The following is a 25,977-nucleotide window of genomic DNA, read 5'->3' as shown; positions in this document are numbered from 1 at the left end:
TCCCATGGCCACTCATGGTTTTTCGCAGGTCCTTTTGATGACACCATCCACTTCCCATGCATTTTCTGGCCCTTTTGCTTATTTTCCATGATAAAATAAGACCCGGAAAATCTGACTTTTTCGGCTGAAGCGAAACATGCCACCATTTCCTGCTGTGTGCAGGAGAAGCAGCGAGATAAAAACACCCACTAAGTGGGCCAAATGGTCACTGTTTACTTCTTCTTTCTTCCCAGTGTAAAGAAAGAGAAAGTATTGTGGGACAGAAGTGGGGGGAGGGAAGTGATGATAGGGGAATCTGATTCTCCCCTCCCCCATCTGATGAAGCTCTGAGTGGGATGAGGTTGTGGGGGGGATTCAGCTGCACCATTTTCAATCTCTTTCTGGTGTATCTCACTTTGTTTCTCTTTCCCCACCCAGTCTCTTTTGCTCCCCTTCCCAAGCACTAGCCTCTTCCTAGAATTGAGCAGCAATTAAAGAGTTTTAGTAGTCCTGGACTCCACCCCTCACCCTGAGAACCTATTCCTTTGAAATACCTCCCAGTCCACAACCTCCTGTGCTGCTTCCCCCCTGCCCTCAACTGCAGGAAGATTTTTCATTTTTATTTTTTTTATGAACAAGGAAGTTTTGGTTTGCAATTGACCGACTGAGCAGGCAACTTCAAAGCTCCATTTTCAAAGCTCTGCTGTTGAGTGCCTGCTCCCTTCGCTCTGTATCTCCACCTCTGCAGTTTTTCCATTCCATTCCCTAGCTTCTCTTGCAACTGGCTTCTGTCATTCACTGGCTGGGTTGAGATGACACAATAATCAATGGGGTATGTGTGTAAAGAGGCAATCGTCCGTTGTGTTGATTATTGTGTCATCTTGTGGGGGGGCACACACAATGGGCACACAACTCACAGTACGCTATTTTCTGGAATTAAACAATGGGGAAAAGCAACGGGTTGCTCCGTTGTTTATTTCGTGTGGTTGGCTCTGTTGTGTAATCTCCCCTGTTGGGTGCACTATTCCGGAAGGTCATAGAGTTCTCCGGCAGGAGCGTCTGAAAGCACCCCAGCTGCTCCTCTACAGGAGGCAGAACTTTCAATGCATGATGGGATAGGGCTGGGAGGATGGAGGGAGGAGCACCAGCCACCCAGAAGGATGCTGGGACTTTCAGCTGTTCAAAGGGGGGGAGGGGCAACATGTCATGTGAGGAGTATCTCTGAAATAAGTTATTGCATGTTGCCTTTTCCCTCCTCCATTTCCTAAAGTTAAGTCCAAACATGTCCACATAGTTTTCCAGAAAGGAAAACTCTCTCTCTCTCTCTCTCTCTCTCTCACACACACACACACACACACACACACTTTTTGTTCTGGTTTTGTCTTGTGTGATGTGTTTTGCTAAACCCTGCTCACTCCCTAACCACAGTCAGACCATCTGCAGCAGCGTTAGTGGCTCTAAACCCAGAGAGCCACATTTTTGCTAACCTTGGAGCCTGAAGTGTCATCTGAACAGGCCCATTTTAAAAAGCCTCTGCTGGGACTTTCCGGGTAAGAAGAGGCAATGGTTAATTTTCAGAAAGACACGCCAGAGGTCTCAGGGATATTAAGCCCATCTTCTGTGGCAGAGACAGTCTGCCACTTGTTGACTAAAAGGGGAAGGCATTCTGCATGTGTTCAGTGGCACTTTCACTATATTCTTGCTGGCTAGTCAAAATGTAAGCACGGGGATTCAAAATATGTGGACCCTTTCCCCACATATCATTTCCTGGACGAGTGTGGATGCTGTATATCCATACTACGTTCTTTTCCAACAGAATGTGTATTTGTGCATCCAAATGTAGATGGGGATTTTAATTTGTATTTTCATCTGAGTGCACAGTGCCTTTAAATCCATGCAGTGCAAATAGACTACATATGTGCGTTGATGTTCTTTAAACTGTCAGGAGTCAGGAGTAAATTAAAGTAAGTTATGGCCATGGCACTGGCAAACAATTTTGCATACAGTACAGAGAAGAGAGGGTAGGTCTTGGGAATATGAATAGAAAAAGTAATAGGTAATAGAATATTGAAAAAATGTGGATAGGAAAGAAAGAACATTAATGCAGATTTTGGGGTGGAAAGAGAAGAATGAGTAAGTTATGTTTCCTGTTTTGTTTTTGCTTGTTTTTATGCCTGCTTAACATTAATAAAGGAACTTGTGCTGGAGAAAATAAGTATGCCGAACTTTGCATAACTGTGCAAATACTTTTTTCTTTGTTATACTAACCATGCAAAAACAGAATAATGATTTACTCCTGCTTCTGTTTTATCTCCATATATAGTTAACATGGGGAACTGCTGTATAGTTCCATACCTCTGACGTATAACTCTGCTGTGGTATCTCCTACAGCAGCAGAGATATATGGAAGTGGGGAGTATTTAGGTGAGAATATTAGATTATTTTATTGGCTCTGTCATAATTTATAGCGTTTTTGCCTTATGTTGTAAGCTGCCTTAGGGGATCCAGGAGTTGCAATGGAAATATTTTAAATGAGTGAATGCCTTCACCATATTCATCTTGAGATGTTGGTGAGATGTTCATCTGGAGAACGTATCATGGAGATAGCATAGGATGACCATATGAAAAGGAGGACAGGGCTCCTGTATCTTTAACTGTTGCATAGAAAAGGGAATTTCAGCAGGTGCCATTTGTATATATGGAGAACCTGGTAAAGTTTCCTCTTCACAACAGTTAAAGCTGCAGGAGCTATACTTGAGTGACCAGATTTAAAAGAGGGCAGGGCACCTGCAGCTTTAACTGGTGTGATGAAGAGGAAATTTCACCAGGTTCTCCATATATACAAATGACACCTGCTGAAATTCCCTTTTCGATACAACTGTTAAAGATACAGGAACCCTGTCCTCCTTTTCATATGGTCACTCTAAGATAGCAGATCCAAGATTAAGGATAGAAAATGGACTTTGGAAGGTGCACACTGTAAAAATGAGTGGAAGACATGAAAACTAATATGATCATCTAGGAAGTGGTGTATAGAGACAGCAATGCAGAGGTCCATAGACTGAGCCTTGTGAGTCTGCTTAGGGAGAGGGAGAGGGAGATATGACAGCTGAAAAAGAAAAAAGAAAACTTTCACTTTGATGTAAGGCATTTGCACAAGCCAAGGAATTATTAATAACTAAGGTATATTTCTTTCCTTCTGATCCTAGCTGTGCCATTCCTTTAACTGCAACTCCATTATACCACATACAGTGTGAGAAAGAAAGCACTCCCAGAATTTTAACAACAGCATATAAATAAATATATCATCACTGTGGAAAAAAATCATAGTACAAGACCTGCAACAGGATGGATTGGAACTTTACACAGACCATCTCCAGTAACCTTTAAAGAAATTAGAACTCAACTTTGTTTAATTCTTTTGTCATGGTTTTACAAATAATATATATTGCAGGCTAAAGAATTAATGTGTTCTGGAGGTAGAAACTAAACTTACCATTTATTGAAGTTTCAGTATCATACATAGATAATACATGACATAGCAAAAGCCTTTCAGTTTTATTCTTCAAACCTATCATGATCTTCTCACATAAAAACACAAATTTTTATCCCTTTTTCATTTTGCTGAGATTGCAGAAATTTACACTAAGCATATTTATTGTGAATTATGGTTCCTTAGGATTTTCTATCTCTAGGCATTGTGTGTATCGTTTTCTGGGCTAGTGCCATTGATTTTACACATATAGCTGAATGAATGTGGTTGTCAAAGATCCATTAAATGAACTCAACCCATTTAATTATAAAGGGCCGAAGCTGGCTTAAATCTAGGTATGCTCATCAAAGAGGTCAGTGGGTCATTTTAACAATGTTTCATCGTTGTGTGTGTGTGTGTGTGTGTGTGTGTGTGTGTGCTGCTGCTGCTGCTATCATGTCTTTCTATTTATTTCTCACCTTGTAAGTCTTTGCTTTATCAGCACATGTAATCCGCAATGTTTTATTTTGTTTTTAAACCATTAGTAACATTGAGCAAAGAACTTGTCTAATATGGTAGTTTAGTTTCACAATAATAACTACTTTTTAGCAAAAATCCAGCATGTACCAGATTGGTATTATATAGTGCTATTAAGTTTTTCAGTGTTTAGTTCAGCTGCCACAACTCTGCCCACACACACACACACTGCCCCCACAAATAATAGCTATTTCTCTTATTCCCTTACTGAAGTCTTTGTAGTTCTTTCAGTTTGAATTCACGGAATGCAATTTCATAGGAACATAGGAAGCTGCCTTATATTGAGTCCATCTAGCCCAGTATTGTTGGCAGTGGCTCTTCAGGCAGGATTCTTTCCTCACCCGACTTGGAGAAGCTGGCCTTGAACCAGGTGTCTTCTGCATAAAAAAAGCACACACTCTGTCACACTGAGCCATGACCCTTCATATTAACTATGGTCCATCATACCCTTTTATCTGTGCCAGGATTTGGATAGTACCACCATTTTTTCCTCACACATCACCTGTGCCATTAAAATATCTGCACAATTGGCAAAAATTAATCAGACACAGCTTTTTCCCGTACTGCATCTTCATGCTGAGGAAAGCTTTCTCGAAATCTCTGCTTGTCACCCAGGTTTTAAAGTAATAGGATAGGGATGTGCATAACCTTCCCAAGTGACTGTTCATAATACTGGTTTAACCCTTTCTCTGCATAGCATCCTGAGATGGTTTTATGTCCACTGAAAGAAGTGGGATGGCATCCCTATCCTACTTCAAGAACTTCTTTCCAGTTAAAAGTATAAATGTATGGCTGCATAGACATCTGCCTTAATTGTTCATTGAGATTAAAAATAAAACAAAACTCATCAACCCAACCAGTTGCTAGTCTGACCATGGAATCCTTTCTCAGAATTAAGCAGAACCAAGGGCTTGTCTGTATGCCCTGTTAATAGGGTGACCATATTTGGGAAACCAAAAAAGAGGACACCTAGTGTGTGTGGGGGGGAAGCAGCTTTCTGAGTCCTGCAGAAAGTACGTTATTCCCCCGCCACCTTAAAGAACCCGATTGGAGTGGAGGAGGGGAAAGGATTTCATTCTGCACCACCACCATCCACTCCAATTGGGGCCTTTTCTATAATGTCCATGAATGACCCACTTTCCCCTTTAAGACCTCAATTGGAGCTCGGGGTGGGGGAATGACGTGCCTCAAGAAAGCATGTCACTCCCTCCTGCCATGCTAATGGCAGCCTTAAAGAGGAAGGTGTGTCATTCCAGGACATTATTGAAAATTATAGAAAATCCCCCCTGACACCATGGAAAGAACAAAAACCAGGACAAATCCGGGGAAATCCTGACAGTTGGTCACCCTACTGTTAAGCCTGTTCTTCTGTGCAGTGGTGCCGCCATCTCGCAGCCACATCGAGCGTCTCCCCTCAAAATGTCACTTTTTCGCAGTGTCAGTTTACCACAATTTTAAAAGTTGCTCTGAGCTCACCACATTTTTTCTGTCTGTGGTGGCCTCCATTTGGGTTGAGCCAGTGGGTATTCCTGGGGGCGGATCGAATCTCAGGGTAGTTCCGAGTAAGCGTGGGAAGGCAGGGCAGAGGGCATGGGGTAGGCTTGATGAGCTGAATGGCTGCCGGCACTGCAGTTTTTCTGGCTGGTTAACCCTGCTGCTTCCTGCCATTAGGATTTATTGCTCCTTCCCCACAGCTGCAATACTGTGTGGTTTTGGGGGAACCAAGCAGCAAAGCGTCATTCTATAGACACACACCCCTCCAAGTCCCATTGAGTTCAATGAGACTTACTCCGAAATGTCGATCGGATGCCACCTGAGTCATTTTGCACAATTGTTTACACATCAAATCACTGTGTGTGCGTGTTTTAAAAACACACTTTTTTTAAAGTTGTTTATTTGGTACACTTATAAAGGTGATTATGGAATTTTTACTTTTGGGAACAGAAATGGTAGCATCCCTGGAGTAGAAGTGTGGTTTTAAAAAGTTGACCAGGATCATAGCTAGTTTTGTGGCAGCAGCTAGAAAGGGATGTGCATGCTCTGAGGGCGTAGGATGCAGCCACTGAAACCAAGCAGGTCTGAACCTGGTCAGTCACCAGAAGTGTTGGGTAACCTCACATAGGTTGTCTTGAATTCTGTAATGGAAAACGGGGGACACATGCTAAACATCTGGGGTAGGCAGCTTGGTGCCCTATAGTGTTTGGGACTGCATATTCCCATAATCCCTGATCATTGGCCATGCTGACCAGTCTTATGGGAGTTGTAGTCTAAAACATCTGAAGAGTATTAGATGGCTTATATCTGCATAAATCATTCAGTAAGGTGACACAGGCCCCCTTCAGTTCCCAGGTCTCCCTATTCTCTCTAGATTACACATTTCTATTTCCAGCCCTCTTCTCTAGTGTTACTTTTATTGAATTGTGCCTCTAGCAAGAATTTCAGGTTTTTATTTGTCCATGAAGTGACCTAACAAAGTGTGTTTGCCTTTCTCTACACTCTGTACCTTGTAGAAAACATTATTACCTTGTTAGAGGAAAGCACAAACCATTTGAGGCCACAGTGACTTCTCCACAGCATTGACGCCTACTGAGACAAGCTGTGCTTCTACCCTTCCTTCGAGACTATGTGCTCTGGTGAAAGTATTTTTGATGCTAGCATCTTCTTGCATGTCCCACTGATCCCACATATGACTCATTCACTTTCCTTAACCTGAAGTGTAAGAAAAATTATGACAATCATCAGTGAGAATCTGTTTAAGTTGGAGATGGAGGTAAGCAAGGAGGTAGAAGAGTGTTGTGCTTTCTGAGTTTATTTTTTATTCTTACATTTATATCCTGCCTTTCTCATCTCGGAAGGAACCCAAAGCAACTTGTATAATCCAGTATGCCACCACAACAATCCTGTGAGGTAGGTTAGGCTAAGAGTAAATGACTGGCCCAAAGTCACCCAGTGAGCTTCATGGCCTAGTTGGGACTAGAACCCAGATCCCGCAAGGCCCAGTCCAACACTCTCACCACTACCTCACGCTGTCTCTTTGTTTCTGCTTTCTGAGTAGATTTTCTTTCTTTCTTTTACTGGTGGTTGTTATATGGGAACTATGTAAGAATAAAGAAAAACAATATGCTCTGTTGTTGCAATTTAATAAATGTGAGTCTCTCCCTTTTGATTGGTGGTTTCTATCTCTATCTAGGACATTAATCTAAGTTATTCTAAGAACATTATTTTTAAAGACCTAAAAATCTTTCATTTTCTATTTTTTAGACAGTCTGACCCCCAAATCTGCTATCGGTTCCACTGATATAAATATACTAATGAAAGCAGAGAGAAAATTTTGTTTCAAGAATGAATTCCCTAGGGAACGTGAGTTATTCCATCTTTCCTGTGAAATTACTTCATGCAATTCTGTGATGACAATGAATGAATATGCAATTGTGAAATGGTGTATATGAATACACAAGTATTCATTTGCAATAATGAATCCCTCAGGAAGGCAATACAGGTTGCCATTGCTATTTTAAAGGTGCACCTTTATCCTTCCTAATGAGTTCCTTCATTGTAATGCTTAAAATATCAGATTAGACTGTCTACTTAGCATCCATGATTGTAAAGACATTTTTCAAGCTGCCACGATCAAGTAAGTCATAGGAGCTTCATAAACAGTTTCCACCTGGAGATGACAGTTCACACAAATTGCACCTCGGTATAAATGCTGCCCAATTCCAAGCCCCATGGTTTCTCAGCACTGCCGACACTCTTGAGACCCTAAGTTATTGCGACCACACTAATTTGCCTAATTCATCCTTGGGTGGCTGCATCTATTTCAGATGCCACTAGGGTATCAAAGACTTTTCTTTCGTTCTTTCTTTTTTTGGGGTATCAGTCTATAGCTTTGGCATGGGAAATTATCAGTGGCTACACATGGTGAATGGCCACACATGATTAGCTTACCCCAGGGATAGGCAGAATGTAAATCTTCAGAAGTCAATGGTAAGGAATGCTGGGAGTTGACATCTAAAACAATTAGAGATCTGCTTTCTACCTATCCCTGGCTTACCTACCTTATGCCACACAGCTGGTTGTTTAGAGTTGTGCTTAACTGATTGCGAGACACAGGAGCTTCTCAAAAGTGAATTTCCCGAGGATTTCCAGCTTCTCCATATATATGTGTGTGTGTGTGTGTGTGTGTGTGTGTGCAAATATATATATAGACAACTCACGTTTACTGATTGAATGGCAGTTATTTAATTCTACCAATATATTAACTACTTCTTGTAATTTATACATTTAGAATATGGGGATTTGCTCCCTAGTTTATTCCTGGTGGATGTCTTAACTCAGACTGTTTGTATATTCATACTTTTAGAAGGCACAATTGTGACAGCCATTTCTTATGATAAGTGTACTCTATGCAGTTGGAAAAGAGGTTATTCGGCATTTTTAGTAGGGCTGTGCAAGCCTCGGGCCTCAGATTCAGAAATCCAAATCACAGAGGCCATTTTATGGCAGATCCACCTTTTTATGATGGATCTGCCATTTCCTTGCACAGCCTTAGGCCCCCATACAGCTTACAACTCCAAGCATGCAGTGCATGGGAGGGCTGTACTTACCAGGGCCCAGGAACAGAGGGCATACATGCACTCGCTGCTGCCATCGCCTCCTCCTCACCTCCTTGGCACGGAAGTGGGTGGCTCCTCGAAGTGGGTGGCTCCTGGGGGAAGCAGGCAGCTGCAAGGCACCTGTGGAAGCCTACTTGATTGTGGCTGCAGCAGACGATCGCACAAAGAAGCTGGTGAACGCACCAGGAAGCCGGCGATCACAGAGGAGGAGGCAATAGCACTGAGGAGTGGGTGATAGAATGGAGGAGGAGATGGTGGTGACAAGTACACATGCACCCTCTGTTGATGGGCCCTGGTAAGTACAGCCCTTCCAGGCAGTGCATGCTGGGATTTGTAGGCTGTATGGGGGCCTAGGGCTGTGCATGGAAATGGTGGATCTGTCATAAAATGGCAGATCCACCATAAAATTGCCTCTATTATTTGGATTTCCAAATTTGAGGCCCAAGCCTTGCACAACCCTAATTTTTAGGGGGTTCTGGGATTTAGTAATTTCCCTTTCAAGGATCACTGCTGATCACTATATACCCCATGCCTTGGACATTGGTGAACCAATTACATGACTGGGGTTGCAAATATTATTCAATCCAACGCAAATGCCATTATACAGCAAGCCATTATTATGATTTAATTTCATTTTGTCTCAGCTTTCCTCCAAGGAACTCAGGGTAGAGTATAAGGCATTGCCCATATAAGCCTAAGGTACTGCCTGCTCTGAATCCTCTATTGAAGATCACAGTTCATTACAGAGTATATGGTTCCTTTCCTTTTATCCTCATAGCAACCCAGTGATGTAGCTGAGGCTGAGAGAGATACTGGCCCAAAATTAGTCAGTAAACATTGCGGCTGAGAGGGACTATGAACCCTGATCTCACTTAACATCTAGTACTCCAGGCATTGCACCACAACATTTCAAGATGTAAGGTGTCATGCATAAAAAAATACATCCTATAATTATAATAAGCATGCCTTTTTACCCTTTGACTTTTGAATTCCTAAAAGTGTTATTTCAGTGTGGGCAGATGGGAGAATTGGTTTTTCAGGTCAAGAATAGAAACACTGATCTGCAAGCAGGGCCAGCGCCAGACTATTTTGCACCCTAGGCAGGCGTGCCATACTAAAGCCGCCCTGCGCCCGCTCTGACGCTAGGGTTGGGGGGCGGGGTGGTGGCTTCGAAGCGGCGCACCCAGAAGTGGCTTCCTGGTGCGCTGTTCTGAAGCCAAACCCCGCCCCCGCGCCTGCTCCTGGCTTCAAAGCCAGGACGCTGGGGTTGGGGGTCGGGGTGGAGGCTTTGAAGCAGCACGCCCAGAAGTGGCTTCCAGGCGCGCCGTTCTGAAGTCATCGCCCCCCAACCCCAGCGTCCTGGCTTCGAAGCCAGGAGCGGCTTCCGGCCGGGCGCTGGCTTCGAAGCCAGGACGCTGGGGTTGGGGGGCGGCCGGGGCGGGGGCAGTTTGGAACAACGCACCCGGAAGCTGCTCTAGTTGAGCAACTTCCGGGTGCGCCGTTCGGCGCCCTCCTTTGCTTGGCGCTCTAGGCCGCCACCTGAGCTGCTTCTATGGCAGCGCCGGCCCTGTCTGCAAGTCCTCTACACTGACCATATATAAAATTGGGAAAGGGGTATTTTTGTACCTAAATCCATTATTTTTCTCAGCAATGTAGCAACCTGTTATTTTAGATTTATCAGGGATGTAATTAAACTAGAACGTCTATTATCACAGCGACCATCTGGACAAGCTGACAACAATTTAAGTATGCTATTTCTTTAACTCACTGACACACTGCGATGTGTGCATTGCATTGCGATGGGTTACATCTCTGGTCAGAACATGATGTAACCCCACGCAGCATGATGTAAGCGTCGTGATACATTGGAGAATTAAAGAAACGGCAAGACTTGACATTTAAAGTATAGCATGGAAAAATGTAGCTTTTGTCCTCAGTGGTGTTTGGTTTTTTAAAAATAAAATATGCATTATATAATTTTGTTATTAAATGAATCCTAATCAAGAAGTAGAGAAAGCTTTCAAATATTATGGCTGCAGTTTGATTGCTTCCTATCATTAAATTCATCCTAACTGTTCACTGATTACAAGAAACTGGCATGATGTTCATTGAACTGGTCTCTGCTTGTAGTACAAGCTGCATACTGGAGATCGTTAAATGTGGACATTGGGCCAGCTTCACATTTGATGATTGGACTATGCGAGGCAGATTTTGGTCAAAATACAGTGTAAATGATTTGAATCTAAATTTCCCTCATGCAGTTAAATGTCAAGGACTGCAAATTCGCAGTGAAAATGCACCATAAAACTCTTGGGAGTAAGCCTCATTGAACCCAGTAGGACTGCCCTATAAAATCAGGCTTGAAGTTGCACATCTTGCCCTTATCAGCCTTGGCAGGAGCATTATGACCTCCATTTTGACCTATTAAAAGTTCCATGACTTCTCTTAAAATAAAATGATTAATTCCTGAATTAGCTTTGAGTAGCCTCTTTCTATCTGCATTTTTAGACTTCTACCTGTGCTATTCTTGCCACCCCTTTTGGGTTATACATATTTTCTGTGTTCCTCCCTTATATCCTTCATGTTGTGTCTAGAATGATTTCTAACTACAGCTTTTTGTTTGTGGTAGAGAGAGACACAAAATAAGATAAGTGGAATCCACAGGGAGAACTCAGAGCAGTTAACATTACAGGTAATCAGATCATGACAAGAGGATTAGGGACAGAAGAATGTGTTTTAAATAGTAAAGAGGAAACCTGCAATATTGGTTTGTAGCCTGGATGCCATGTATAATGATTTGACTACAACAGTGAAATTGTAAACCCAGGAGCCTGGACAAAGGCCTTAGCTAGGCCTAAGGTTTATCCTGGGATCGTCCTGGGGTCACCCCTGTCCATATAAATGACACACAGAATATCCCGGGAGCAGGCAGGGGCAACCCCGGGACGATCCTGGGATAAACCTTAGGTCTAGCTAAGGCCAAAGAGGGAATACTGAACTTTTCAAAATGGATGGAAAATTAATTGCACTCAGGTATAAAGAAACGGAAGCTTTTCATTCTTTCCTTGTGGCAATATGTCTAAAGTTTCTAGAAAATGAATAAAAGAACAATTGAGATGGGTCTTTAAACCAAAGAGTTCAGATTTAGACTTGGTAATCTGTATCTAGTTATCATGACTATCACAAAGCAAGAGTTCAACAAAGGGAAATATATATTTGTATAAAGGTAACATAAGTAAACATGCAATTGATACAAGCCCGACATATGAATCAAGGGAAAATTCTGTATTTCCCTGGTAAAACAAAGCATTCTCCCTCTTTTTTTTTTTAAAAAAAAGTCCCTATTTTAACAATAGTTAAAATAAATGTAATTTACACTAACCTGAATAGAATTATATAAAACCTGAATATAATTATGTAAAAGCAAACATTAACTTAAATTCTGCCTCTCCCTGACAAACACACCATACTCCCTTAAATCCCCCTTAAATCAATTACTGCAGATAGAAAATGTGATGTCTGTGCAGTTAGTTATCTATCTTGTTCAAAAAAAGAGATTTATTTCTGTCTAATGGGCAGACCTATGTACCAAAGAGTTGTGAGTGAGGATGTGAATCTGGAGTTCTCTGTTGAGATCAGCCATGACATCCACACTTCATTCTTCTGAATGAAATATGTAAGCTGGCTAATTCCACGTTAGGGCATTTCTTACCAGTATTTACCATTTATGATGTAATAACTGGTACTGTGTTTGTTGTAGCAAAAAAAGAAAAAGAAAGAAAGAAAGAAAGAAAGAAAGGGAGGGGCAAAGATACAGCTCCTCACAAAAAATTATACGCAGGTTGCAATAAAGCACAGACAATTTTATGTAGTCACTTTGGGGATTTTCACTTCATTTGATCCCTGCATCATGTATTTTACACCTGCTCTTGTGATATTATCCCTTTGCCTCTTTGTGAAACATTGTAAAACTGTACTCCCATGCCCTTTACTTAATCCATGACCTGTTCTACAAAAGACATTTATTCTACATTTGTCATTCCCTACTCAGTTATTTATGTTTTAGACAATGTTTCACTTCTGTGTCTAACTAGCACTTTCAGGGAGTATTTTTTTTAAGGGGGGGAGGGGGAAGAAAATGAGGCACTAAATTGTGAAAGGGTTCCCTCTTGTGTGTTTGTGCTATTCTGCTATATCACAGTGCCACCTAGAGGTTAAGTAGAGGAAAACCTGGAAAGGAAATCCTCCTTGTGTACTGCTTGAAGGTCAATTCTGTGACAAAACTGAAAGTGGATGCAGCAAACAGCCAATTAACAGCCTCATGTAGAAACGGTCTCTATCCACCATCTTTCTCTGCCTGTTTCATGCTTCTGATAAAGTAGGTTGTTGCAAAGCAGGCTCTCACCTGTAAAAAGTCATGGCACAATTACTTAAGGCTGATTCTGACATGTGAACTCTTCTTTGCAAAGGCTTTCATGGGGAAATATTACTATGGTCTGGTCTGTACACTGTACAGGCTGCAGAAGCTATCCATCATTTTCATGAGAAAAGCTAGTTGGGGGCTGGGAAGTGCTGAAGTAGCTACTGCTAGACTTGTCAAGAGTAGATTACACTGGACCACAGGGAATCTTGACACTGTGTTGAAAACTCTTGGGTGATGTAAGTGAAATTATTAAAAAGGAAGAGGTTGAAGAAATAAACCAATAAAATGCTCAAAAGAACCTGGAAACAAAGACATGGATACAGTTAAATGAACACATGAGAAGTAAGAAACACACAGAAATGAATAGGTGCTGACGACTGCCAGTTAAGGATGGACAAATCGTTTCCTAGTCCATGTCGCTTTTGCATGTAAGTCCATTCTGCCGTATAATATTAAAAAAAAATATTGTTTTTATAAATGAACATTTGTTTAAAATGTTCTAACAGCAAAATCTTACAAAGTTGATCATTGACACATATTTATTCCACTGCATTCTGACTTCGAGCAGAATCTGAACATTAACTATGTAAATCTTTCCTCCAAATGCGAGACTAGGGATGTACCGATTGTGTAATAATCTGTTCCATGTGTGCTTTGCAGATTTCCAGGCACCTTTCATTCCATTGTCTGCCAATTGACAGAATCATTATTATTTTTTGCATTTTCTGAATTTGCACAAATGGAAATTTGCACATGCACAAACTTTTCCAAAATGCAAAAATTCCAAAATGCACAAATGGCCTATTGTGGAAATGCAGATTTTGGGCAATTTTCAAAAAAATATTTGTGCATATTTTGTTATGACAAAATTTGCGCGAAGTTCCAAAAGGTTAAGGAAATGATCTCCAACTCTGCAGACTCATCCCAGAAGGGAAAAAGCCTGTCTGCTGCAGAATCCACAGGTTGGATTCATAAAATCCAAACTCATTTGGTTGTGTTGCAGTTTTCTCTGACATCCCTATGGGACAGCATCAAGTGAACAATGTGGTCCAGACTTCTGTAGATTGTCTGAAAACACAGCCAGCTAGGTACTGATGGTTCTTACATTTTCTGCTTGCACTCTTTGTATTGTTATAATGCAAAAGTCACCAGCAGCATCAAGTTACACTAGCAGCATGACAAAAGGCACACATAAAAGGGGAGAAATTAGCAACTTTTTGAAGGTTCTAAAAAAGGTTAAAAAGAATCACCTTTCACCTGACTCATTTTTCCATTTTTTGTTCAGTAGAAATACGAGAGCAGAGGGAAAACTGAAGGTTTCAGGGCAAGTTGCATTTGTTATATAGCAGACTTCAGAGCAAGAGGGCTTAAAAAAATTAGTTTGAATAGCAAATTTCACTGAGTGTCACAGAAGATGCTTTTCATAGATTTTCTCTGAGATGACTTATGTATTTTAACCATATTTGTTGCTATCAGACATTGATTCTGGCTCTTACAAGGGTCAGTAGGTATCGCAGGTGGTGAGAGAATAACTTTGTGGTCCACATAGTAGAGACGAAGTTGGTCTAGTTGAAAAGGCCAGATGATTAAAGTGGCTTAGCAGTCCAGGAGTGGCATCATTCCCTCTGTTTCCAATGTTAAGGTATGGGTGCCATCGCTTATGTCCACTCCCCTAATGATGAGGGAACCCTGTATAGTCCATTTAGGACTGAGCATGTTCAGAGATCCCAGAATACTGATTCACTGGGGATAGGGCGGTATGGAGAACTGACTGGGAGAGGAGTGGAATATGGGTAGAACATTGAAGAGAAGCTCTTCACACTACCACATTTTATTGCAGTTCCTACTTTTTATATTCTAATGCTGGATGATCATAGTCCAAACAAGTGGGTAGTTGGCAAGAACTGGACAGTATCCAAGGTGCAGGGACTAGGACACACTAGAAAGAGGCCAAGGAGAAACCTGTATCAAGGCAGGAAACTAAAACTATGCTAGAACTATAATTTACTTTTCTGCAATACCTCTTCTATTGTGTGCTTGCGTCCTGATTTCAGCAGGCACCATCTCCCAGTAGGAATGCAGAAAGAAGTCAGTTGAGTGAATGTATTGCAATTAGATTTGCCCAAGAGCACCAAATGATTTCTATTTCTGAATAAGGTTTGAATCTGCATGTCCTACACCTGCTAATCACTCTTTTTACACTACCACTCATGAAACTTTTGGAAACTTTTGGAAAGAATTGTATAAGCAGCTCTTCTTACTATGTTTGCTGGTGATCTGGGTTGATGTGGATGATATCTGAAAGCCTTCAAAAAGCAATATCAAGAAATCTGGATTTTTTAAAAACAAACAAAACATTGTGCCATGTATTAAATTGCTTTGTCTACGGCCTTAGCTAGACCTAAGGTTTATCCCGGGATCGTCCCTGCCTGCTCCCGGCATATCCTGTCCCGGGACGATCCTGGGATAAACCTTAGGTCTATCTAAGACCTATGTTACTCAAAACTATCCATGTACAAATATAGGTATTCTAGAAGAGGTATGCCACAATTTTTTCGGTGAACAAAACTGGCTTTGGTGGTGATTTCAGTTCAAAATGTAGAGGGTTTTCAAAGTCTGTGTGTCAGTACAGATGGTCACCATTACATTGTTAGATGAATGTTACAAAAAGATTGTAAATGTTCCCCTTGGTAACATGTGGATGTTTTGTGTTAAACATCAAAGGGAATGATTCACATATCTACTCTTATCTTTTGGTGCATCGCACAAGGAAATATCCCTTTGCACTTAGAAGGAAAATCATTCATGTTTAGTACACTGTGTAAGGTGGCCCTGTTGTGTCAAACTTTACAGAGGTCAATGCTCTATTTAAATGTGTTGCATATTTAAAGGACTGCCCAGTCCATGTCCGCTTTAAAGATAAAGCATCATAAGAAGAGAGGCCAGGGCCTTGAAGGTGTCCGTCAACAGTTACAACTAGACAACTGACTGAGCAGGCAGAAAGATCACATCATCATGGTGGGATGGATGGTACTTCTATTTTAAGGTGGATTGTACTTCTGTTTGCATTTAAGCATATACATTAGCACATTCAAATTTTATACAAATCCCTGTCCTCTTTTGCCCACTTCTTTAGCGATGTATCCTGGACATCCTAATACTGAGGATCCTTTGGATTGTGAGCCTAATGATTTTCCTCATTAATTTTCATTGCAGCTTCTAGTTCCACTAATGTCAACTTCCTTTGTTGATTTTTCTCCATCTTTTCACACCAATCTTAAGATTCTAGGAAAATCACAGTAATCTGAAAAGTCTGTCTACTCCCTCCATTCTCAGCCATGCACAGAAAAACATGAACATGAGAAAATTCCACAGTGGTTCTCTTCCTAGGCCCTGGATCGTCCTCATAGATCATCCTTCCCAACCTGGGGCCCTCCAGGGCCGGATCTACACTACTGCTTTAAAGCGCTTTATTTATTTATTTATTTATTTATTATTTATTTATTACATTTCAATACTGCCCAATAGCCGAAGCTCTCTGGGCGGTTCACAAAAATTAAAACCACAATAAACAACAGGTTAAAAGCACAATTACAAAATACGGTATAAAAAGCACAACCAGGATAAAACCACACAGCAAAATTGATATAAGATTAAAATACAGAGCTAAAACAGTAAGATTTAAATTTAAGTTAAAATTAAGTGTTAAAATATTGAGAGAATAAAAAGGTCTTCAGCTGGCGACGAAAGCAGTACAGTGTAGGCGCCAGGCGGACCTCTCTGGGGAGCTCATTCCACAACCGGGGTGCCACAGCGGAGAAAGCCCTCCTTCTAGTAGCCACCTGCCTCACTTCCTTTATCAGGGGCTCACGGAGAAGGGCTCCTGTAGATGATCTTAAGGTCCGGGCAGGTACATATGGGAGGAGGCGTTCCTTAAAGCAGTTAAAGTGCTTTATAATTGTTATAAAGCACTTTAAAGCAGTAGTGTAGATCCGGCCCAGATGTGTTGGACTGCAACTCCCAGCATTCCCAGGCAACATGGCTGGCTGAGGGTTTCTGGGAGTTGTAGTCCAACACATCACATTCAGTTAGGCTGCTACTGAGGGCAGCAGGTTCAGGTGGGCTGCTACAGATCTTCCCCAATTCAGCTGACAGCAATTATTGCCATAGTTTATAAAACTCCACCAGAGTTCCGACTTGTTCTGTCTCAATATGCACAGAGCTTTGTAGAATTCTTGGCTTTCAATAAGAGCAATTTTGTTTTGCAATTTCCTCATTAATGGTGTTTTTTGCTATCATGGTAAGTAATATGTTTTGTATAATTGTGTCAGTTATAATCTCAGAACTGCATGATCCATTTACAGACTTGACACCTTTGTACTTAGATGCACCTCTGTATGATCATAGACATTTAAAATATGTTATTGATTTCAGTAGAAATGTGTTTTGATGCGGCAGGGTCTTGTTATTTATTGTTTTACTCTGTACAGTAAAACATGTACATTGATGGTGCTATATAAATAAATAATAATAATAATAATAATAATAATAATAATAATAATAAACTTCTATGTTTAAGTGCTTGATTATTCTTTCTATTATTATTACCGATAAATGCATTCTGAATACTGTAAGGATTTTGTCAGAGGACAAGATCTAACAGGCTACATAGGTCTATCCAAGTGCTTGGGTGTGCTCTTTGGCTTTTCCCCTTTGAACTGCAGACTCAAATGCCTATGAAATTTCCCTGTTTCAAAATATGTTTTCAATGCAGCACTGAGGGCTGTTTTTTCAGAAACTCTAGTCCATGCCTCCCTGGATATGAAGGATTTATGTAGTTCTTTGGATACACAGGCTTCTTAAACAGTATTTCTCACTCAATTTTCACCATTGATCCCCAGTCCTCAAAGAGCTCCGCTGATAAACAACTTTATGAATGATATTGGGCACTGAGAATTGGGCTGTCCTGAATTGCAAAGAATTCATGTGTACAAAATACTGTAATTTTTTTTTGTTCTTTTCAATTTTGAATATAAGGTAAACAATCATTTCTAATCAAATTTATTACATTGGGTTGGATCCAATGTCATGTGAGTGAACTTCTATTGGTGCAGCGGGGATTCCCCATCCATTTCTCACCCCTGCAGCACTCTGTATTCACCCCAAATCTACTCCAGAGGGTCACCTAACGCTCCAGAGCAGATTTGGGGACACAACAGCGAGGATGGAGGGGGGATGGAAATCTATTTCACTAGCAAGAGACCAGCATTGGATCCTACACATTGTGACACCATACAGTTTTTTCCAACTAGTGTTTCCTAATTTTGTTGTTTTTTAACATTTGTGTTAGCGTGCAGTTTGCATCCTTTCTTTTTTAAAATTCAATTTTTTATTTTTTGTGTTCCTTTTTTCTTTTTTCAATTTTTTGGATAGTTCTTTTTCTTTCAATTTTTGGGAACCTGCTGTTTTTGAAATCTCTTTTTTCCCTTTATTCTCCTGCTCACTCTGACCTCAGGAGCCAACACAAAGAAAAACGCAGATGATATAACCAGTAATGATCGTGGGGAAGATGAAGGTATTTTTTGGTTTTTCCCCCTCCAAAACTCAACCCCCTGATATGCATGAACATGAACTTTTCCTCCTCCTTTATTTAATCACACAGATTCCCGTGTGCTGCTTTATTTTCTTCTTATCTGGAATAAAATTTTCTCCCCACCCCCCCCTTTTTTTTTTTAAAAAAAAAGACACAAATTAGCATTTAGATGACTGCAATTTCTTTTTGAGATAAGAATACAGGTTATCTGTAAATATATGTGAAGTGAGTAACATAAATATTATTTACAACCAAATGCTTCCTTATTCCCATTCCCAATTGTTGCCTAGGAAGAATAAATGGAATTGAAACGATGCATGTGTATCTCTTCCTTTATCCCGGCAATACATTGTGTAACTTCACTTTCACATTATTTTCCTCTTTCTCTTCCCCATAAAGTGGATGCAACTATGTCGTCTGCTGTTTGTTTTTCTGTCTTTAGTGTGTGATATTTCCAGAAAAATGGAAGGAAGCTTTGTCTGTTGATTTGTTTTCTTCCGTAAAACTTTCTTCCTTTGCATGTGTATTGGGGCAATATTTCCCACTCTCATTTACACCCATATTGCTCCCAGGATATTTTTGTTTTTGTATTTATATAACACAACAGCAATGTCCATCCCCTTTGGAGTTCCATGACTTGCATGTTGTTGCAAATATGCAAGGGAGCAGAACTACATGAGTAAATGTTTTATGAAATCTGCAGAGTGCTGTGGGTGCAGCCGCTCAGGTGGTATCAACTCTTTCATCCCGGTAGGTGTCCAAGAAGCCCAACTGTGTTTTTTAGGGGGATTGACTGAAACTCCTGTTAATTATTGGTTGCTTGCTATCAAATGCAAGAGAATAAGAACTTTCCCTATAAGCAAAGTTAACATGTGCAAGGAAGAACCTTAATGTTATTTGCATTTTTCTCTCTTTTAGTACCAATCACAGAATTTTATACATATATACATTTAGAATTATATATGTATATACATTAAGAAGTGTAGTTGGCAGGGTATGAAGGCACCACTGTGCAGGCGCGGATTGAGAGACTAGCTCTGGTGCCGATAAAAGTGATTAAGATCTGTTCTATTGGAGTTAATCTGTAATCTCTTCTGAATTTTAGTGAAAATCTACTTTTTGGTGGCAGTCTATTTCCCTTTGGATGCTTTTCAGACTTAAAATGCACTTAGCCTCCTTCCTCGCATGTCCTGACAAAAGTTTTCATAGGGCACCAGAGCGAAACCTTTTGTTTCCCTACATAGGGGCACATTCTCAGTACTGAGAGTGTCCAGAGCAAAACGTTGGCAGTATCTGCCCATTTTCTTTCTTTCTGACACTCACTTTCCTCACTCTCTGAACTCAAAATGGATATTCCACTATGAAAGCGGTATATGAAATGCAGGAGCCACACTACTGCTTTATAGCGGTACTGAAGTGCACTACAGGATATACACTACTGATTTATAGTGGTATTGAAGTGCACTAACAACTGTTGGGGCCCATGACACATTTATACCAAGCAGGATATAACACTATGAAAGTGGTATGAAGGTGTTATATGGTATGTGTCAATGGGCCCCAACAGTTGTCAGTGCACTTCAGTACCCTATAAATCAGTAGTGTGGCTCCTGCCTTTTATATACCACTTCCATACCATTTTCATAGTGGGATGTCCTGCTTGGTGTAGATGAGCCCTCTTATTACTATCATTTCCCTGTTTTGTTTGTATGTCTTTCTGCTGCCCATTCTGTCAGGGAAGGGACAGGTTGCTTAAGCCAGAGGTTTGAACTGATTGCTTGCAGTAGGCTTTTGAAAATAGGTTGAGGATGGCATGTGGTTCAGGTTGTTCACCCCTAGCAAGGGCAATTTATTTATTTATTTATTACATTTTTATACCGCCCAATAGCCGATATAATAGCTGGGCGGTTCACAAAAATAAAAACCATAATAAAACAGCCAACAGGTTAAAAGCACAAATACAAAATACAGTATAAAGAGCACAACCAGGATAATATCACACAGCAAAATTGATATAAGATTAAAATACAGAGTTAGAACAGTAAAATTTAAATTTAAGTTAAAATTAAGTGTTAAAATACTGAGAGAATGAAAAGGTCTTCAGCTGGCGACAAAAAGAGTACAGTGTAGGCACCAGGCGGACCTCTCTGAGGAACTCATTCCACAGCCGGGGTGCCACAGCGGAGAAAGCCCTCCTCCTAGTAGCCACCTGCCTCACTTCCTTTTGCAATTTGGCAATGAATTATTTGGACACGTTTTTCTGCAGGGTGGGTTTTAGCCACCTTTCCTTGGTCTTTTTCTTAGCCATCTCCCATATTTTGTCTACGTTTTGATATTTGACACTATTTCAACTAGCATTGTAACCTTTGCCCTTTCTGTTCCCTTTAGAATTGTGAATAGCATGGTGTGGCCACCTCTTAAACTCCTTGTTTCTGGAGGGTTCAGAATGAATGTGGCTTTTCTGACCTTTCCAAGTACAGCTGTTAAGATCTCTGCTTCCTTGTTATTGCAAGAGTTCACCTTTCTTTCTGCAGACCTCCAATGATGCAATATTCCTTTCCAAAGAAAGGAAGTATACCTTTGCTCCATACTCAAAATATAGGTGGTATTGTTCTATCACCCCCATCAGAAACTAATTTTGCTGGAGCAGTACTTGGAGAAGGGATCCCCCATCTCCCTGAAGAAGGCTACTGGCAAGGCAAAATATAATATATAACTTGTAACATATATAACACCATGTATGTGATGTCTCGCCCTCTTCCTTTTCATCTTAAACTGTGGAAGAAATAGAATAGGGCTGCCTGACCTCTATACGACAGTATGGTGCTTCAATTTATGTTAGGCAACAGGTCCTGAAAATATTTTAAAAATTGTTGTTTTTATACTTTATCCAATCCTTTCCCTCATCTACCTCTAATCTCAAATCAGTTTAACTGTGGAGTAGCAGAAAGCATAGCATATTGGTTTCACAGTGAAGTAGCTCTTGAAACAAAGAGCTATTATTTACACAAACATATTAATTGCCTAAAAGAGGATTAAAGATGCACAACCTGGACCCTTGGTCAGCAATAAGTTTCAGTGGAAAGCCGTTTTGAGCAGGGGAGAAAAAGTGGCGTATCAGCTTCCCACCCCCACCCTGAAGATTACCAGCAATTCCCACCACTCCTTCCATGCACCTTTCTTTCCTTGCTTTGCTAAATGATGGCCTATCTGCTGGCTGGGTGAAAATAGCAGTTTCTGGTTTGTCAAACCATTTGCAGGTGACAAACCAGGCATAGCCATTTTGGTAATTTTCAGTGGTTTTGATTTGACCCTGAAACTTTCAAAATGGCTGTGATGGGAAGGACATGGATTGCATTTCCGGCATGGGAGAGCTTTCCTACCTTACCTCCCTTCTTTTGTTTGAAATATTTATTTTCTTTCCCAAGTACTTTTCACAGCAGGGGGATTCTGGGAACCACCACGCTTCCTTCATAAAGTGCCTCTGGGAAGAATGCTAGCATGTCCCTGCAGTCTAACACTCTTCCCAGAGGCATTCTGGGAAACAAGAATGGTGGAGGCCAGAGCTCTACTGTTGATGCAAAAGGTGCAGCAATGAAAAGACAGAAGAAAAAGATGTAGCACTCCCACCAAGATTTAAGCCCTTCCCCTCATCATTTTGCTCCTCCCCTTTCATTTAACTTTAAAGCTTAATCTTGAATGCTTCTACAAATTCAACCAAGAGCATGAAGCAAAATGAGAGGAGATCAGCCCTATGACCAGATTTTGTATCAGTCAGTAATCTCTAATATGCAGGGTTTAAGAATCAATTTATGTAGTGCCTCAAATCAGGTTGAATTCTCCATTTTGGTTATAGCTCAAACTTCAATTGATCACTTTTTATGTTTGTTTTTACTTCATTTTGAAAGTAAATTTTAGGATAAGAGAAAATAATCATTTTTACAACATAATGGGTATTGTTGTTGTTGTTATTTACATTTATATACCATCCCATAGCCAAAGCTCTCTGGGCAGTTTACAAAGATGAAAATATTGAACATTTAAGAAAACAGATATATGAAATATTAAACCCGTAAAACATAAAACAGATAATATACAAAATTTTAAAACCATAAAAACATGTAACAGATAACATATGAAGACAATGTCCATTTAAATGGATATTGATCTGGGGTCAGTTAGAAAGCTCAACATATGCTGTTAAATGCCTGGGAGAAGAGAAAAGTCTTGACCTGCTCCCGAAAAGATAATAATGTTGGCGCCAGGCGAGCCTCATCGGGAAGACCAGTCCATAATTGGAGGGCTACCACTGAGAAGGCCCTCTCCCTTGTTGCCATCCTCCGAGCTTCCCTCAGAGTAGGCACCTGGAGGAGGACCTTAGATGTTGAGTGTAGTGTACGGGTAGGTTCATGTTGGAAGAGGCATTCCATCAGGTATTGTGGTCCCAAGCCGGGTAAGGCTTTATAGGTTAAAACCAGCACCTTGAATTGGGATCGGAAACATACCGGCAGCCAACGCAAACAGGCCAGAATTGGTCTTATATGTTTGGACCTTCTGGTTCCTGTTATCAATCTGCCCACTGCATTTTGCACAAGCTGCAGCTTCTGAACCATCTTCAAAGGCAGCCCCATGTAGAGTGCATTGCAGTAATTAAATTTGGAGGTTACCAGAGCATAGACAACTGAAGCCAGGTTATCCACTAGCATCATGGTTATAGTGCCCACTGATTGAGAATCTCAACATATCTTCCATTTTGCCACCTGCCTATGTGCACACATGTATTATACAAGAGAGTTGGTGTTATTTTGATCATGAGTAGACAGCAGAAGTGGTATCAAAATGTAATATTCTTGAAAAACATGCTTTCAAGCTACATCAGTTTACAAATTTGTGCGTAGACTTCTGCCTACCACACAGTGAAGATGTTTGTAACAATAGTATAATAATATATTCTGTGTATTGTGCTAGTGCAACATTATGTATATATGCTATCCGAAGTACTTAGGTTTGTTATCTGCCCTCCCTTCTCTGATTGTTGTCAAAAAGCCCTTTCCCATATGGACATTCCAAACTGCTGAGAGTAGTGGTTAAATGCCCCAGCACTTTGTAATGCTAGTGTGGACAAATGCTTCATATATTTTGGATGAACTGACATTGGGTGGCACATATGGGTAAGGTCTTCATAGGGGCAGTAAGTAACATTTAAATTGCCCACTATTCATTGGCACTATAAGTGTTTCCTATACATATAATTGTTGGTTACATTTAGTTGTTTTTGACCAGGTGTGGGTGGAAGGTAGATCACTATTTATTGGTATACCTCTGTGTGATTTGGAGTGGATCAGCAAGGATTTCTGAATCAGTTATTGAACAATAGCAGCCACAAAATTATGCACTCTTTAAACTATCTTGCTGAAATGATAAAAAATACGGAGGCCCGGGTGTAACCAAGGGCAGCATTCATTTCAAACCCACTGCTAATGTAAATTATGTTCTGCTAGCATACAGCAAGAGGCGGGAGGGCGTTTCACTGGCCTTCCTTCTTTCCCCACCCATGACAATGACAACGATGAGACCCCTGCCCCCATGACAATGGTGGTGGCTCCCACTGCTGCTGCTGGTGGTAGTGGCAGTTCTCATTCAATGACAATAATACTGGTGGTAGCAGCCATCACCACCCACCCTCTCTTTGCTGTGAGGGGTCTTCTTCAGAGTGAGGCATAGGTGGGGAGGTGTCCCTGGAGATTGTCTGTGGTGCAGCAGCACAGGTGCTCTCCAAGGACACCTCCCCATCAATGCCTCATTCTGAAGAAGGTCTCCTTGCAGCAAAACATACGAGCTGGACTCTCTGTGAAACCACTCTGGCAACTGCAGGCAAAGAGGAAGGAATGGGAGGAAAGGAACACTGAGGAAATACAAAAGAACTTGCTATATTTAAAAAGAGAATTTTTTGAACATATTAGTAAGAGTTCTAAATGGCTGGCCAGATCCGTGCAATCAAAGAAGAGTAGGAACTTAATTGGAGTAATTAAGGATAAAGCAGGGAAGAATTGTAATTTGATGAAAGAAAAGTTAGAAATTTTTCAAATTTTTTATCAGGAATTGTATACATCGGAGAGTAAATCAAGGGGGGGGAATTGAGGAATATGTAAAGGAACACTGGAAAATAAAGCTACAGGATGAAGATAGAAAGGAGATGGATCGAATAGTGACGGACAAGGAAATAGAGGGGGTTATTGATGGGCTAAAAGGGGGAAGTCACCAGGATTAGATGGATTGGGACCAGAATATTATAAAATATTTAAAAGAATGTTGATACCTAAGTTAGTAGTGTTATATAATAGGGTACAAGAAGGGGAAGCGATCCCACCATCATGGGAACAATCATTGATAGTGTTAATACCAAAACCAGAGAAAGACCCAACAGATCCCAAGTCGTATGGGCCCATCTCGTTATTGAATCAAGATGCAAAAATATTGACAGCAATTATGGCTAAAAGGATGAATAAGTTTATAGCTAATTATATCAAAAGAGACCAGTGCGGGTTTGTAGCAGGAAGACAGATGTCTAATTTAATTGGAAGGGTACTTAATACAATAGATATAATTGGGAGAAATACATTTAAAGCGGGGTTGATAGCCTTAGATATTTTTAAAGCCTTTGATTGCGTGGAATGGCCAGCGCTAAAAATGATAATAGAAAGATTGGGATTTGGTGAGAGATTTAAAGGTATGATAAACAAGTTATATCAAAAAAATAGTGCATGGGTACAGGTAAATGATGGGTAGACAGAACGAATTTTCCTAACCCGAAGTACACAGCAAGGATGTCCCCTTTCCCCGATTTTATTTGCATTAGTAATAGAAACATTGGCAATAATAATTAGAAAAGATGAAAGTATCAAAGGGATAGGAAGTAGAGAGAAAACCAAAATAAGTTTGTTTGCGGATGATACTTTATTAACTATAGAGGAGCCTTTGGAGAGAATGGAAAGGGTTAAACAACATCTGAAGGAGTTTGGAGGAAGGGCTACAGATTAATTGGCCTAAATCAGAAATGATGTTATTTAACTATAATAAGGAACAGATACAGGAGGGGATAAGTAGAAATATAAAGATTAAAGTGAGGAGGTCTGTTAAATATCTGGGAGTATATATAACTGAGGATTTAAAGGATTTGGGAGAGAAAATTTTTGAAGGGCTGAAACAGGAGATAAAGAAAAAGATGGAGGAATTTAGGAAAATAAGATTATCATGGTTTGGAAGAATAGCAATTATAAAAATGAAGATCATACCAAAGATTAATTTTTTGTTTAGAATGTTACCAATTAAAGTGTCGGAGGCAGAAGTGAAATAT

At 40.5% G+C, this 25,977-nt stretch overlaps 1 protein-coding gene across 3 annotated transcripts in view; it reads left to right on the top strand.

Annotated features, from left to right (window-relative positions):
* Positions 1 to 25,977, top strand: part of NLGN4X (neuroligin 4 X-linked) — a 218,376-nt gene that overhangs the window by 88,289 nt on the left and 104,110 nt on the right. Inside the window, exon 3 of one of the 3 annotated variants that reach the window (XM_063126347.1) lies at positions 18,543 to 18,602. The exons of 1 other annotated variant lie outside the window; for it this stretch is intronic. In XM_063126347.1, coding sequence (XP_062982417.1) covers positions 18,543 to 18,602 — 60 coding nt within the window. Of the gene's footprint in view, positions 1 to 7,258; positions 7,349 to 18,542; positions 18,603 to 25,977 lie in introns of those variants that run through there. One more of the 3 variants, XM_063126349.1, reaches the window with a different exon arrangement.

This window comes from Elgaria multicarinata, chromosome 5 (assembly GCF_023053635.1).
Source record: "Elgaria multicarinata webbii isolate HBS135686 ecotype San Diego chromosome 5, rElgMul1.1.pri, whole genome shotgun sequence".
Taxonomy (NCBI): domain Eukaryota; kingdom Metazoa; phylum Chordata; class Lepidosauria; order Squamata; family Anguidae; genus Elgaria; species Elgaria multicarinata.
Note: the sequence above shows the minus strand (reverse complement) of the source record. Positions and strands in the feature narration are given on the sequence as shown.